Raw genomic sequence first — 15,953 nt, 5'->3', positions numbered from 1 at the left:
GGAAATAAATACCTTGCACTGGTCAGCAAATACTACAGCTTCTATTTTGAAGATGAAGGAAGTGATGGCAATTAGTTGCATACCTAACACTGAAACGATTGGAAACGATTGCTCAATTATCTTCATTTGACTCTGGTAAGTAAGAAAGTTTTTTGAATCCCATTCACACTAGCTTTACTTGGTGTTTGGATGTCACACTTAAGTCAAAAGAAGACCTTATATTTGGGCTAGTTACTTCTAGCTCTTGTCTCTGTTTGGATCAAAGCGGCATTAAGCTCCAAAGTCAAACATAACTTTATCAAAGTTTTAGTGAGTTCTTGCCAATGAATAATATTGTCAACGACTGCATCCATTACTTTGCTGATTGAAGCTAGGCTATTGGGTGGTAATTAGGTGAATTGACTTCATCCTCTTTTTATAATCAGGATCTATCTGGGCAATCTTCTATATTGTTGCATTGCTGCCAATGTTGTTATTCTGTTGGAACAGTGAAATTAAATGCATGGCTAGTCTAGAGCACCAGTCTTTAGCACTCAGCCTAGAAAGTTCGCATGGCTTTCATTGAATCTAGTGCAGTTAGTTATTGTTTGATAATCCATGCAGTGAAAATGGTCTCGGTGGCAATGTAGTTGTGACAATGCTGCAGGCTGAAGATGGTTGAACCCTTTAGCCTCTAACTGAATTGACTTAATTTCTTCCATCCTTCACATACATGAGGAGTAAAAATCTCTACGTTACGTCTCTGTCTGAATATGCAATCAGCCATTTATAGTAATTTGTAATAAATAGTACGTACAACAGGACAGTCAATACAATATAGAAATATAATTGTATCAGCGTGAATTTATCAGTCTGATGGCCTGGTGGAAAAAGCTGTTCTGGAGCCTGTTGGTCCTGGCTTTTATGCTGCGGTACTGCTTCCTGGATGGTAGCAGCTAGAACAGTTTATGGTTGGGGTGACTCAGGTCCCCAATAATCCTTCGGGCCCTTTTTTACACACTTGGCTTTGTAGATGTCCTGAAGTTCACATCTACAGATGCGTTGGGCTGTCCGCACCACTCTCTGCAGAGCCTTGTGATTGATGGAAGTACAGTGCCCATATCAGGCAGTGACGCAAACAGTCAGGATGCTCTCAATTGTGCCCCTGTAGAAAATCCCTATGATTTGGGGACTCATGCCAAACTTCTTCAATCATCTGAGGTGAAAGAGGTGCTGTTGTGCTTTTTCACCACACATCCAGTATGTACAGACCACGTGAGATCCTCAGTGATGTGTATGTTGAGGAACTTAAAGCTGTTCACCCTCTCAACCCCAGATCCATTGATGTCAATAGGGGTTAGCCTGCCTCCATTCCTCCCGTAGTCCAAAACCAGCTCCTTTGTTTTTGCGACATTGAGGGAGAGGTTGTTTTCTTGACACCACTGTGTCAGGGTGATGACTTCTTCTCTGTAGGTTGCCTCATTATTATTTGAGATAAGGCCAATCAATGTAGTATCATCAGCAGATTTAATTAGCAGATTGGAGCTATCATTTACACTCAAAAACTGAGCTCTACCGCCATATTTGAAATATTCTTTGGGCTTCTACCTCCCGTTTGTTTTTAATTGCCAACAAATAATCATAAGGAGGTTCACAAAAATGATTCCAGGTTTGAACGGCTTGTCATATGAAGAGCACTTGATGGCTCTGGGCCTGTACCCACTGGAATTCAGAAGAATGAGGGGTGACCTCATTGAAACCTATCGAATAGTGAAAGACCTTGATTAAATAGATGTGGAGATGATGTTTCCTATGGTGAAAAAGTATAAGACCAGAGGAGACCACCTCAGAATAGAGGGGTGTCCTTTTAGAACGGAGATGAGGAAGAATTTCTTTTGCCAGAGAGTGGTGAATGTATTGAATTTGTCACTGCAGGCAGCTGTGGAGGCCAAGTCTACTATGTATATTTAAGCCAGAAGTTGATAGATTCTTGGTTGGTCGGGGCATGAAGGGATATGGGGAGCAAGTAGGAGATTGGGACTGAGAAGAAAATTGGATCAGCCATGATGAAATGGTGGTGCAGTCTCGATGGGCCAGATGGCCTAATTCTGCTCCTATATCTTATGGTCTTATGGTCTAATAATTGGATGTGGGAGATCTTTAATCTGGGCTATGAGGCTGGAAATTTTAGTGGGATGCAATCCTGATGCTGATGTTCATTGAAGCTACATAGATATCCAGCTTTTAACAACTGGCTCTATTTTGAATCCATTCCATTTAACAGAGTATTTCTGTTGCATGACATAAATAAAGGTGTCCTCAATGTGAAGACAAACTATTGTTTCACTAGCACTGTGCAGTAGTCACTCTCATCAATAGCATCACTATAAAAATGCATCAGTGACAAGTAGTTGGGTGACAATGACATTAAATATTCTTTTTTTTTCACTTGCGTATCTTATCAACTCCTTTCTGAGGTATGACCTGGATCCACTCTGATTTGCCCACAGCAGATGACATTTCATTGGCCTTTCACTCAGCTCTGACACACCTGGACAATAAAGATGCACACTGTTCATCAGGATGCTGTTCACTGAATACAACTCAGCGTTCAACACTATTGTCCCCTTAAAACTCATCACTACACTCCAAGACCTGGGCCTTGATACCTCACTGTGTAAATGGATCCTCACTCTCCTCACTTGCAGATCCCAGTCTGTACAGATTGTCAACGACATCTCCGCCACAATCTCAATCAGCACAGGTGCAAGACAAAGCTGTGTGCTTAGCCCTCTGCTCTACTCACTTCATATCTATGATTGTGTGGCTAAATACAGTTTTTTTATAGAATAGAATAGTACAGCACAGTACAGGCCCTTCAGCCCACATTGTTGTGCTGACCAACAAACCCTGCCTCCCATATAAGCCCCCACCTTAAGTTCCTCCATATACCTGTCTAGCAGTCTCTTAAATTTCACTAGTGTATCTGCCTCCACCACTGACTCAGGCAGTGTATTCCACGCACCGACCACCCTCTGAGTAAAAACCTTCCTCTAATATCCCCCGTGAACTTCTCACCCCTTACCTTAAAGCCATGTCCTCTTGTATTGAGCAGTGGTGCCCTGGGGAAGAGGCGCTGGCTGTCCACTCTATCTATTCCTCTTATTATCTTGTATACCTCTATCATTTCTCCTCTCATCTTCCTTCTCTCCAAAGAGTAAAGCCCTAGCTCCCTTAATCTCTGATCATAATCCATACTCTCTAAACCAGGCGGCATCCTGGTAAATCTCCTCTGTACCCCTTCCAATGCTTCCACATCCTTCCTATAGTGAGGCGACCAGAACTGGACACAGTACTCCAAGTGTTGGCCTAACCAGAGTTTTATAGAGCTGCATCATTACCTCGCGACTCTTAAACTCTATCCCTCGACTTATGAAAGCTAACACCCCAAGAGCTTTCTTAACTACCCTATCTAGCATTTGTACTTGTGAGGAAACTTTCAGGGATCTGTGGACATGTACTTTATACTTATACTTTTTACTTTATTGTCGCCAAACAATTGGTACTAGAATGTACAATCATCACAGCAATATTTGATTATGCGCTTCCCGCTCCCTGGATTACAAACATTAAATATTAAAAATATTAAAAATAGTTAAAATTAGTAAATATTAAAAAATTAAATTATTTATATTATAAATAGAAAATAGAAAAATGGGAAGTAAGGTAGTGCAAAAAAACCAAGAGGCAGGTCCTGATATTTGGAGGGTACAGCCCAGATCCGGGTCAGGATCCGTTCAGTAGTCTTATCACAGTTGGAAAGAAGCTGTTCCCAAATCTGGCCGTACGAGTCTTCATGCTCCTGAACCCCCAGATCCCTCTGCTCCTCCACACTACCAAGTTCCAATGCTGAATTTAAGTTTGCTGGCAACACTACTATCATTGACCAAATGAAAGGCAGTGATGAATCGGTATGTAGGCATCCACTAGTCTTACAAGACCATGGATCTGCGCCTGGAAAGTCTTCACTCTCCAGGGCGCAGGCCTGGGCAAGGTTGTATGGAAGACCAGCAGTTGCCCATGCTGCAAGTCTCCCCTCTTCATGACACCAATGTTGTCCAAGGGAAGGGCATTAGGACCCATACAGCTTGGCACCAGTGTCGTCGCAGAGCAATGTATGATTAAGTGCCTTGCTCAAGGACACAACATGTTCCCTCGGCTGGGGCTCGAACTCACGACCTTCAGGTCGCAAGTCCAATGCCTTAACCACTTGGCTACATGCCCACAATGTAGGAGGGAGATTGAAAACCTGGCTGACTGGTGCCACAACAACAACCTCTCATCAACATCTGCACAACCAAAGAACTGTTTATCAACTACAGAAGAAAGAAGACTGAAGTCCATGAGTCATAAGTTCTATCGTATTTCTTTATTTTCCTGTAAGTGCCTGTAAGAAAATTGATCTCAATGTGGTATATGGGGACATATAACTTTTGAAATTTAAATTTACTTTGACCTTGACCTTCTGTTTTCAACCATCTTTTACAGATCTAGCCAAATCCTGTTCTTCAGGACTGGCCAGCTTATTCAAGTGAGGGTGGGCCTAGAGTACAGGGTAGGTGGGGGGGTGCCTTGTTACCATCTGCAATATGCAGCAACAATCAGCCAAGAGAGGGCATTGATGGGCCCAGTTTATTCCACTGCATTGGAGTCGAGATGCATCTTTGAAGAGTAGTGCCAGTCCTTGGCAACAGGACCCCAAGGATGCCATATTTGCCAGATCTGCCCTTTCTGTGGATGCCCAGAGATGATAACATGGTCAATGTGACTGTGAGTAGTCCACACATTCATGAGAAGCACCTTGCAGGGTCATCTAGGCTGGAGATTTACTTATCCTGCCTGGGTACAGTACCTAGTTTGTGGTACATCCTGTTTAGGTTGTGACAAAATTGAATAAAGGATCATATAAGCAACACACATGAAATGCTGGTGGAACGCAGCAGGCCAGACAGCATCCATAGGAAGAAGCACAGTCGACGTTTCGGGCCAAGACCCTTCGTCAGGACGTCGACTGTGCTTCTTCCTATGGATGCTGTCTGGCCTGCTGCGTTCCACCAGCATTTTGTGTGTGTCGCTCGAATTTCCAGCATCTGCAGATTTCCTCGTGTTTGTGTAAAGGATCATATAAGCCTTTTTACCTGTCGGTGTGAACTTGCAAAGAGAATCAAACACAATGTTGAGGTAGTTGAGGAGAAATGCAAGTTGTACCAGAACAGATCAGCATTGAAGATGAGATCCACATCACCCATTGGAGTGTAAATGTCTTAAACTGGACACAGGAATAGCCTAATTTCCACATACCCAATATGTCAAGCTATGTACTCCAGTTAGAAGAGAGTGTGTGCTTCCTGGTCACAAATTTAAGGCCTTAGGAGGTAACATAATAGATCAGTTTAACCTCTAGTGATTTTAATGCAACCTGTAAAATAGTCTTCCTCAGCCTCAGAGACCAGCAAATTACAAATCCTATGAAACACTATTTCTTCAAAAATATAAAAATAGGTCAGAATAGGATGAAAAACATCAGGAATAGACTAGATGGCCTGTATAAATACAAGAAGTATTAAGAATAAAATAAATGAGCTGGAATTATATGCAAATGCATATAAGTATGATATAATAGCAATAACTGAAATCTGGCTGACCTCAACGGATGGTAATGAATTACTAAGGTATATACGTTACTTAGGAAAGATAGCCAAGATTGTAAAGGTGGAGGAGTAGCCATATAGATAAGAGATCATTTAAATGTGAGGCTGCTTATGACAGGAGATGAATCGAGACTTAGTGAAGATACCTGAGTGAGAATTGAAAGCTATAAGGATAAAGGAATAGCATTGGGTGTATGTCATAGACCCCCGAATGTTGATAGTGATTTTAATAAACAACTCCAACAGAATATTAAAAAAGCAAGTTCTGAGGGTGATGTTACAGTTACGGGAGACTTTAATTTCCCAAATACTGAGTGGGAGAGCCCAGTGACTAATGGATTATAGGAAAATGATTTCACTGAGTTATTGAATGATTGTTTTTAGATCCAGTATGTTAACTCCCCAACAAGAGGGGAGGCCTGTCTATATTTGATATTTTGTAACAATCAGGATAGAATTTTGAGTACGGAAGTTGTTGAGCCTTTAAGAACAAGTGATCATAACATTGTTAGTCTCAAAATTTTTTTGGAGAATATACTGTATCAAGTCAAGATATATTACATAAATGTAGTCAGGAAGGAAATTCAGATTGCCTAAAGACAGGTTGATAAGGATATTTCTGATAATGATAAAATTAACCCCAGGAGACTTTTTCAATACTTTAGTGGAAGAAAAATCAAGTCGGAAGGTAAGTGTATTAGGAATAATGGTGGGGTTTTAAGATTAAACAGAGAAGAACATAGCGGACACTCTTAACTCATATTTTGCTATAGTATTCACCTGCGAAGATGTTAGCAATATGCCAGTAAGTGTAGAGAAAAATAAGGTTCTTTTAAGTGACTTAGAAAGTGAGGTCCTGCCTCAGCTGTAAAAGCTGTAATGTAATAAGTCTCCAGGGCCAGACAACATATATCCAAGGGTGCTTAAGGAGGTCTGTGATTATATAAACAAACCCCTAACATGAATTTTTCAAAAGTCAGTGAAGACTGGTGAAGACCCTAAGGACTGGAAATGGGCTAACGTTGTCAAAGTATATAAGAAGGTGATCGCACTGACTCTGGTAAATATAGGCCAGCATAATAATGGAAACGTTAATAAAGAAGGAGATGGAAAAGCAATTGATAAGAACAGGCATGTTAGCAGAAAGTCAGCATGGGTTCAAAAAAGGGGAACACATGCTTTACCAATATGCTGGAATTCTATGAAGAGGCAAAAATTTATGGTAACAATAGAGTGGTTGATATAATTTACTTGGACTCTTCGGGGGCTTTTGACAAGGTATTCCACAAGAGATTAATAATCAAATTACAGGAGCTAGGGATTCAGGGTAAGGTGTGCAAATGGGTGCAGAACTGGCTCAAAAACAGAAAACAACGAGTCATAGTGAGACACATAAAAGTTGCTGGTGAATGCAGCAGGTCAGGCAGCATCTCTAGGAAGAGGTGCAGTCGACATTTCGGGCCGAGACACTTGGTCAGGATTAACTGAAAGAAGAGCTAGTAAGAGATTTGAAAGTGGGAGGGGGAGGGGGAGATCCGAAATGATAGGAGAAGACAGGAGGGGGAGGGATGGAACCAAGAGCTGGACAGTTGATTGGCAAAAGGGATATGAGAGGATACACGTTCCAAGAAAGGAGTTCAGTGAAACCATCTCTCACTGCTCCCCATCTGTAATTTCTTCGGCTCTTCAACTTTTCGACCACACTTTTGACTCAGACTCGTTATCACAGCCATATATCCTTTCTTGGAACGTGTATCCTCTCATATCCCTTTTGCCAATCACCTGTCCAGCTCTTGGCTCCATCCCTCCCCCTCCTGTCTTCTCCTATCATTTTGGATCTCCCCCTCCCCCTCCCACTTTCAAATCTCTTACTCACTCTTCCTTCAGTTAGTCCTGACGAAGGGTCTCAGCCCGAAACGTCAACTGTACCTCTTCCTAGAGATGCTGCCTGGCCTGCTGCGTTCACCAGCAACTTTTATGTGCGTTGCTAGTCATAGTGAGAGGATCATTTTCACACTCAGAAAATGAAAAAAGTGGGGTTCTGCAGGTATCAGTTTTGGGGCCACTGCTGCTTTTAATTTACATTAGTTATTTGGATAAGCACATAACAAATAAACATTCAGGCAGTAGAATCAATACAGTTAGATCTAAACAAAATTCAGATGTGAGTAGATAAATGGCAAATGAAATATAATGTAAGTAAATGTATAGTATTACATATAGAAAGTAGAAATATTAGAAATAAATATACAATGGGAGGGTCTTGAGTTAGAAAGAATTTGGGTGTCATGGAAGGCTCATCACTATCAATATCTAGACAATGCACAGAAGCGATTAGGAAGACTAATAGAATGTTGGGCTATGAAATGTGCTCAGTGGAGTTCAAGTCTAGAGACATTCTCTGTAAGCTATATGATGTGTTTGTGAGGCCACACCTTGAGTACTGTGCACAATTTTGGTCGCCATATTTTGTGAAGGATGTGAAGGCACTGGAGAGAGTTCAGAGAATGGTGACTAAACCCATTCCAGGATAGGAGCTATGAAAGAAGATTAAAATAATTAAATCTTTTTATCCTACGTAGTCATAGAATGAGTGGAGACATGATAGAAGTGTTCAAAATCATTAAGGGTATAAGTAAGGTGGCTGCCATCTGCAACTTCAAAATTAATCCATCATCAAGGTTACTGGTGGAGACTAGTTAAAGGGAGATTTCAGACCAGCATCAGGAAGCATTTCTGCCGCGAGTTGTGGACACATGGAACAAACTACCTAGTTGTGTAGTTGAGAGTAGTACCTTAGAGACTTTCAAATCTAGACTCAATAGTTATTTCAACACACTATGTGAATAGGAAATTGGCAAGCTTTGTTGGGTTGAGTGGTCTGTTCTTGTCAAAAACTTTCCAATCTTCTAATGTTCTGTCAACAGGTGTTCCTGTTACACTATTTTAAATAATCATCTCTGTGCTCCAAGATTTAGGGATAATAAATAGATTTGCTTTAGAATTAATGTTTGTGATGTAAGTGAAGGCTCAGTTCAGACTCTGAGCATGGAAAATAAATGTTCTTCTCATGAAGATGGATAGAATCAAACATTTCACATACATATTTTTCTAAAATTAGTCAGAATTCCATAGATTCTATATCCTGACTGATTGCACCTCTGCCTGGTATGGAAATCCAATGTCCAAGAATGGAGAAGTGGTGGATATGGCCCAGTCCATCACAGGTAAAGCCCTTCCCACCACTGAGCACATCTATAAGGAGTGTTGCCACAAGAAAACAGCATTCATTATCAAGGGCCCGCACCATCCAAACCATGTTCTCCTTTCACTGCTGCCATCAGGAAGGAGCTGCAGGAACTTAGGTCCCACACCACCGGGTTCAGGAATAGCTATTACCCTACAACGTTCAGGTTCCTGAAGTAGCTCGGATAACTTAACTCACTGAACTGGCTGGCTGGTGGCACAGTGAGATCAGTGCCGGACTCCGGAGCGAAGGTTCCCGAGTTCGAATCCAGGTCAGGCCACCCCCGAGCATGCTTTCCATGCGTGCTGGGTTGAGTGTCAAGCTAGCCACTCGGCCTCGTAAAAAATATACATGGGTCGAGTTAGGAACGTTCATAATGTGACCCGATTAATACTGATACCACGTGCCAGACAAGAATGGATGAATGTCTGGTATGACACGCTTAAAAAAAAACACTGAACTGTTTCCATAACCTATGGACTCACTTTCAAAGACACTACAATTCAAGTTCTCAGTAGTATTTATTTATTATTTGTTTCTTTTTCTCAGCCCAGTTTTTCTTTTGAACATTGGTTGTTAGTCTTTGTGCATAGTTTTTCTTTGGTTCTACTGTATTTCTCTGTTCTACTGAAAATGCCTGTGAGAAAGTGAATCTCAGGGTAAAATATGGTAACATTTACATACTTTGATAATAAATTTACTTTACACATTGAATTAAGTGATGAGTCCAGTTAAATTGAAAATAGTGAGTGCCTATGATAATTTTGCAGACTAATCCCCAGGCAGAGGTGCAAGCACAACTGGAGTGACAAGGTAGTTTCCATCCTTGAATTATTCTCAAGCGTTGAGGGAGGCTGAGCATTGAGTGAGGAGTGCAGAATGATGCAGGCACCCAGGTGCTTTTATAGTCAGCATTCTTGCCATAATTTGCCCTCCTGGTCCATTCAAAACTTAAAACAGTTTTCTGTGCATTCACTTTGTAAGGAAGCAAAAAAAATCCAGGCATTCCTCTTTTTAACAATTCAACCTGAATGCTTGATCAAAGTTATTGGGGTTGGGTTCTGAATAATAGTTGATTTAAACCCATTTCCATCCACGTGCACCTTATATGCACTTTCTAGTAGGCATCAGTATATAGTAATTTGAAGCAAGAACCCACAGAGGTTTATTTTTTCCTCCCTAGTCCAGAACAACCCACCCAAAATAAACTCAGAAACTTCATTATGGTAGTTCCTCAATGCCTGCCCCTGCATATGCAAAGTAGGCAGCCAAATCAATAATTCAATTGCCATTTTAATTTAATAAACCTATGTTACCTTAGGAAAGTTTATGGAATTATATTATCAATTGCATTTTCATATTCTTTTTACTGAACCTCTTACCTTATCATCGTGAATCCCGGATAGTTCCTCAAAAGTTTTCTCTCCCACCATAACTGCTGCCAAGTTGGCTGTATAACTGGATAGGACAAGGAGGCAGAAGATTGCCCAAAGGTTCATTAAAAAACGTCCAGTCCAGCATTTAGGTGTCTTACTAGAAACAGTCCGTCCAAAGAGGATTGCATAACATAAGTTAAGTGCCGATGAATATGAGAACACTTTTATTCTGTTTCTTCCTTTGGGGGTCATTCCAAATGGACTCTTCCACTCATAAAGTGTGAGAAACAGGGCTGTGATGTGGAGTGCTACAAAAATCCCAACCCACATTGTCCAGTGTAATGGCCACATGAAAGCACCAATGGGAGCTGCTGTGTCCTTTGACCTCACCAGGATTCCCAAACTGGTGGAATAGAAGGGACTAGTAAAATCTATCACTCTGCTACGTGCTGAATTGATGCTAAAGGAGGTGACTGCCATGTGGGCAGCCCCACTGAGGAGATCGCCTACCAGTCCAGTCCATCTTCCATTTTTCCAGGCACCATACTTCCCATCTCCAACAATGTAAAGGTCAAATTCAAATCCCAGGTCATTCGACAACTGCTCCAGGAGGTCCATGCAGTAACCATAGCAACATTTCTTGTACTCTGTTGGCACAGAACCATTTTCATTGTTCAGCTCCTCAAACAGCTGTGCCAACACCACAGGGTCTTTGGTGTGAGGGTCCAAACATAAGTGGCCAGCTGGACAATTGCCATCAATGTCAACCTCCCTGGTGAAAATAAACGGCAGCTCCACCAATGTGACGACACGGAACTTGAAGCTTGAGGAACTACTGTCCTCGTTCACTTCATTTTGAATTCTGTTGGGCCATATGCCTTGTTCAATCTCAATCTTCTGTTGGTTCCATTTGCCAACTCTGACCCAGGTAGGTTTTCCTAATGGGTCTTGCCGTAGATTCCAGATATGGTAGCGGTGGTTGCTGTGAATATGTGATGTCTCCTGTACGTGGATATAACCCGTCACTCCTTCAAATGATGTATTTGCCAAAAACCTGGAAAGGGGGTGGGGGAAATGGAAAAAAATCTTGCATTCATCTAGTTCCTTTAATGTGCTAAAACATCTTATCAGAGCCACCATGCTAAACACTGAGCCCAGCAAGGTCTGTCACAGTAGGGCAAGTGATTTAAATCTTAGTCAAATAGTAGGCTTTGAAGAGAATAGGGCCAGAGAGTTTTAAGGAGCTTAGGTCACTGACAACAAGAGCCATGGCTGCCAAGAATGGAAGGAAGAAAACTGGAGCAACACATACAAAATGTTGCAGGAACTCAGCAGCTCAGGAAGCATCTATGGAGAGATTTCAGGCTGAGATGGAGCAAAATTATTTACACATAAAATTTTATGCACCACCATCCCATTTAATCACTCAAAACTAATTACTGAGTGTGGCAAAGGTGAGGGGAATAGGAGGAGGTGAATACAATGAAGAAAGGGAAAAAATATGCTCATTTGGGGGGATATATTTAGAAAATCCCTCCCAGATTCTCTAAATCAAGCTTCTGTTAAGTCACTTGATGAACTTTAGTCATCTATTAATTGGTCTCAATCTCCTTATGAACACAGCATGACACAGAGTGAACCTCTCCATTAGGTATCTACACTGGTTTAGTAAGTTACAGGAAAAATTATTGGAAATTTAAGCTGAGAGATGAGGATTTCATTGAATAAGAGAAAAATGTGGTGTTCTGACAACATTTTCTTACTGTGGCTTTCTTCCACAGTCAGCTCTTGGCAAGTTCTACGTCAAAAATTCTGTAACCAGGACAACAGTCACATAAAAGTAGTACAGCCTTAAAAGAATAATTGTTAACCACTATTACATAGCACACATACATTACATGCCCTCCAGATTTCTGACCCTAACTTACCTCTTATGCCCTCCATTAAATCAAGTCAGTCAAAAATCAATCACTCTCCGAGAAGTTTCATTACCCTCCACTTCCGCCCTCTCCCTGGGCTGCCTAATTCACACAACTAATCTCATAGTAATTCAATTCTGAGTTTGGAAAGTCATTTATAACTTTTCAAAGCAAAATTCTCATTTGTTATCTCACATTTGGCAGCATATCCCACTGGCACTTGCCATCTAGAATTTCCATAGGATGATTGGCCTCCGCAGCAAGCTACTGGAAACCAATCTGCCCATGGTCTCAGATCCCCATGAGGGAAATTAAACCTGCTTCTTCCAAGCCCCCGCCACCCACTGCTGAAAATAAAATTGAGAAGGGTAAAACATTTAATATTTCAAATGTAATTATTTCAACACATTGAAGTCTCGTGGAAGACTCCAGGAAAGCTGCAAAGTAAAATCAAAAGCAAAACAAAGTTAAGGCTGAAAAGAGATCACTAAACGGATGTTGCAGCTTAGCTAATTTAAATTTACAGGAGAGCAAAATAAATATTTTAGAAGGAGAAATATTTAATATGCAGAGAAAGAACAAAGTGACAGGAATAAGGTAACAATGATGTACACGCCAGAATGGTCAGAGGAACGATGACTCATGCTGTCTTAGTGCCAAGCATTCCATCATTCTAAATCAGAATAGTGACTAAGCAGCATTAGGCTTGAGGGTTTAAAGAGCCTGCAGATTGCAGGAGGAAGGGATACTGAGGGAGATGAGGACAGCTGTGATTTTTAGATCTTGGTAAAGGATAAGGGAGAGTAGGAAGATGGTACATTCCAGTGAGGACACATAAATAATGGGAGAGCTTTAAACAATACCGGAGAAAATATGAACCACCACACCAGAGAAAATGCCTTTAGATATGGTTAAATGGAAATTAAATATGGAACAAAGAACATCTGCATAAAGAGCAAAGGGAGGGCTTTTTATTATAACTGTGTAAGCAAATCATCTTCATTATCAATAGCAGGAACAGTAATATAGCTTAAATTCGGATCTCGCATAAGGATCATTTACTGGCAGAGATGCAACAGACTGAGCTGCTGATATTTTCACATAGTGTGTCTCACCAGAGATATCAGGTGGCCATCATTCCTTATCCATAGTTGTCATTGAAAGGGTGCCGCTGAACTGCCCCTGTGGGTCAATTGGTGAAGGAACTCCCATTGGGCATTCAAGCATTTTGACCCAGCGATGCTAAAAGAACAGGCAATGGGCACCCACATTTGGATGACTTACAGACATCTGCTGCCCTTATCCTTCTGGGCGGTATTGCTCACTTGTTTACGAAATGATGCTCCATATTCTGTTCTAGGTCCACGTTATCTTTAAAATCCTTGTTCGAAATGCCAAGGTAATAAAAATTTGTGTTTGTGTCTTTGGCAGCCACCATCCACTGGGAAACAGGGGAAAGGGGAAGGAGAAAATGCCATGGGACTGAGCTTCTTTGTGTTCCTGATTAACAACCTCAAAGGAGACATACTGACATGTATTGATCAGTGGAGACCTATTCAGCTAAGCAATTGAAACTGGTGGAATGTGAGGTGATGTTAATCCATTTCAGTCAAGCCAGCAGACACTGCAACTTCTCCAAGTCAATTCTCACATTCAGTAATGATTGCCTAAAGGAATATAAATATCTTAAACCAACAAAAAGCTGCAATAAGGAAAGATATTTAAACATAATTTTCTAGGCATTTGTTTGCAGAATGCCAATGCGTTCCATAATTTAAAAGTTGTTTTAATGTAGAGTGAGGTAATTTTGTGTGCATTTTTCTGTGTGCTAATGCTGGTTATTAACAATGTTTGCTCATTATTGAATGTGATTTTTGTCTTGGCCAGTGTTGGTTTTCTGGCTTAAAACTCATACAAATATCATCAACATTAGTGTTTGATTATACTTTGAGGATGAGTCTAGATATACCGCTCTTCCCATTTGATGAGGTGGATCTTTCCGGCACTTCAGGCACTGACCGGATCCAAACACAAAAGGTTTGCAAGGGTTCATCACCAGAGATCTTATTCAAACAGGTTATGTGGGAGTGGGGATGGAGGTGATATCCTCCTAGTTCAGGGAATACTTCAGCCTAAGCTGGAGATCGTCATCACTTCAATTGATATGGCATACATTTAGTAGGCTTGTGGCCTCATCTGAAATAGTAGTAATATCTCTAACAAAGCAATACGTTTGATATTAAGTATATTAAATTTCCCCAACTTCATACTTTGACATTCACATTTGGGCTGAAGCCTCTGTGCAGGAAACTTCACCCTGGAGCTGTGTAATGATATGCTTCAAAAGATACATCTTTATCCTGCTGGTATTCTTGCAAGAGTGACTTTTCAATGACAAAATTTCTGAATTGGAAAGCTATGACCTTCTGAAGTTTGAGAATTGTTAATGTAATCTCTGACTCTAGTCTTCTTCCAAAGGCATCTCACTGACTGTTTGCCTACAGGAGCAGATTAGTCATGGCATTACCCCATACTAATATACAGTTTTTTAAGGAAGCCTCATCTCCCTTATAAGCCTTTAAGCCATCTTCATGAAGGTATTGTTATTGCTAACGTTTATTGTGCTGTAAGGGAGCCCAAAATAGCCAGACTGCTATGGGCAATATAAATTGCTTTCTGATGCAAGACTACATAAAGTAGTCCTGGTAAGACCATTTGGCCTTGTGGCAGGATGCCCTACATTGTCCTTGTACAGTTAGCTCCTTTGAATGATTGTCACAGAGCCACAGAGACATAAAGAGGTGTAACAGCGAAACAGGGTCTTCAGCCCACTGGGTCTGCACCAATAATTAAGCATCCATTTTTACACTAATCCTACCCTAACTTATTTTATTCTCCCCTATTCCCAACAATTCCACCTCCACCCCCCGCCCCCCAACACGTATTCCCCTTCATCTACTCACCTACACACCAGGGACCATTTACAGTGGCCGTTTAACCTATCAACACCCACATCTTTGGGATGTGGGAGGAAACCGGAAAACCCGAAGGAGACCAACATGGCCCCGGGAAAAGCACAAAAACTCCCACACAAGCAGCATCAGTGGTCACGGTTGAACGTGGGTCGCTGCAGCTGTGAGGCCGCTACTATACTACCTTTGAAACCGTGCCACCAGCTGTATCGTTTATCCTAGTTATCTGAAGAATGGACAAGGAAGGGACTTTAAGCTCTCGCAGCATCCAACAGACTACTCCATTGAAAGCAAAATTACGGAGCTGGGCATAGCATGCCTTAGTTTTGTTTTTACTTTTAGAGAGATGCACACTTACTACATAATGGTGTGATGACGTATGCCATTCATATACTTTCACTTATAACCTGCAATACAATATGTAAAAAACATAAAATGCTTAATCAAACAATATATTTGCAATATTATTCACATACTACTGAAATATTAAATACACTTCAGATGGGACTCAGATTAAAGGTTCTGCAGAGACTAGATGGGCTGAAGGGCCTGTTTCTGTGATGTAGTGTTCTATGACTCCAAAAAGTTTTAAAAGTAAGGTGAAAGTTGCAATCATGTACATTGCCATTCATCTTGTCCGTTGAAATGACAACTGCACAACCACTGCAGTAAATCAATTAATTTAACACTGTGAAGTAAAAGTAAGGACTGAAAGGTGAAAAGCATGAGAGGACTCTACTTCTGGTTAA

General features: G+C 41.1%; 1 protein-coding gene across 1 annotated transcript in view; it reads right to left on the bottom strand.

The window, feature by feature from the left end:
• The window catches only part of grin3bb (glutamate receptor, ionotropic, N-methyl-D-aspartate 3Bb), a 102,867-nt gene that overhangs the window by 28,970 nt on the left and 57,944 nt on the right, over positions 1-15,953 (bottom strand). The window contains exon 3 of the mRNA XM_072243868.1: positions 10,320-11,367. Coding sequence (XP_072099969.1) covers positions 10,320-11,367 — 1,048 coding nt within the window. The remainder of the gene's footprint in view (positions 1-10,319; positions 11,368-15,953) is intronic.

This window comes from Mobula birostris, chromosome 26, assembly GCF_030028105.1.
Source record: "Mobula birostris isolate sMobBir1 chromosome 26, sMobBir1.hap1, whole genome shotgun sequence".
NCBI lineage: Eukaryota > Metazoa > Chordata > Chondrichthyes > Myliobatiformes > Myliobatidae > Mobula > Mobula birostris.
Note: the sequence above shows the minus strand (reverse complement) of the source record. Positions and strands in the feature narration are given on the sequence as shown.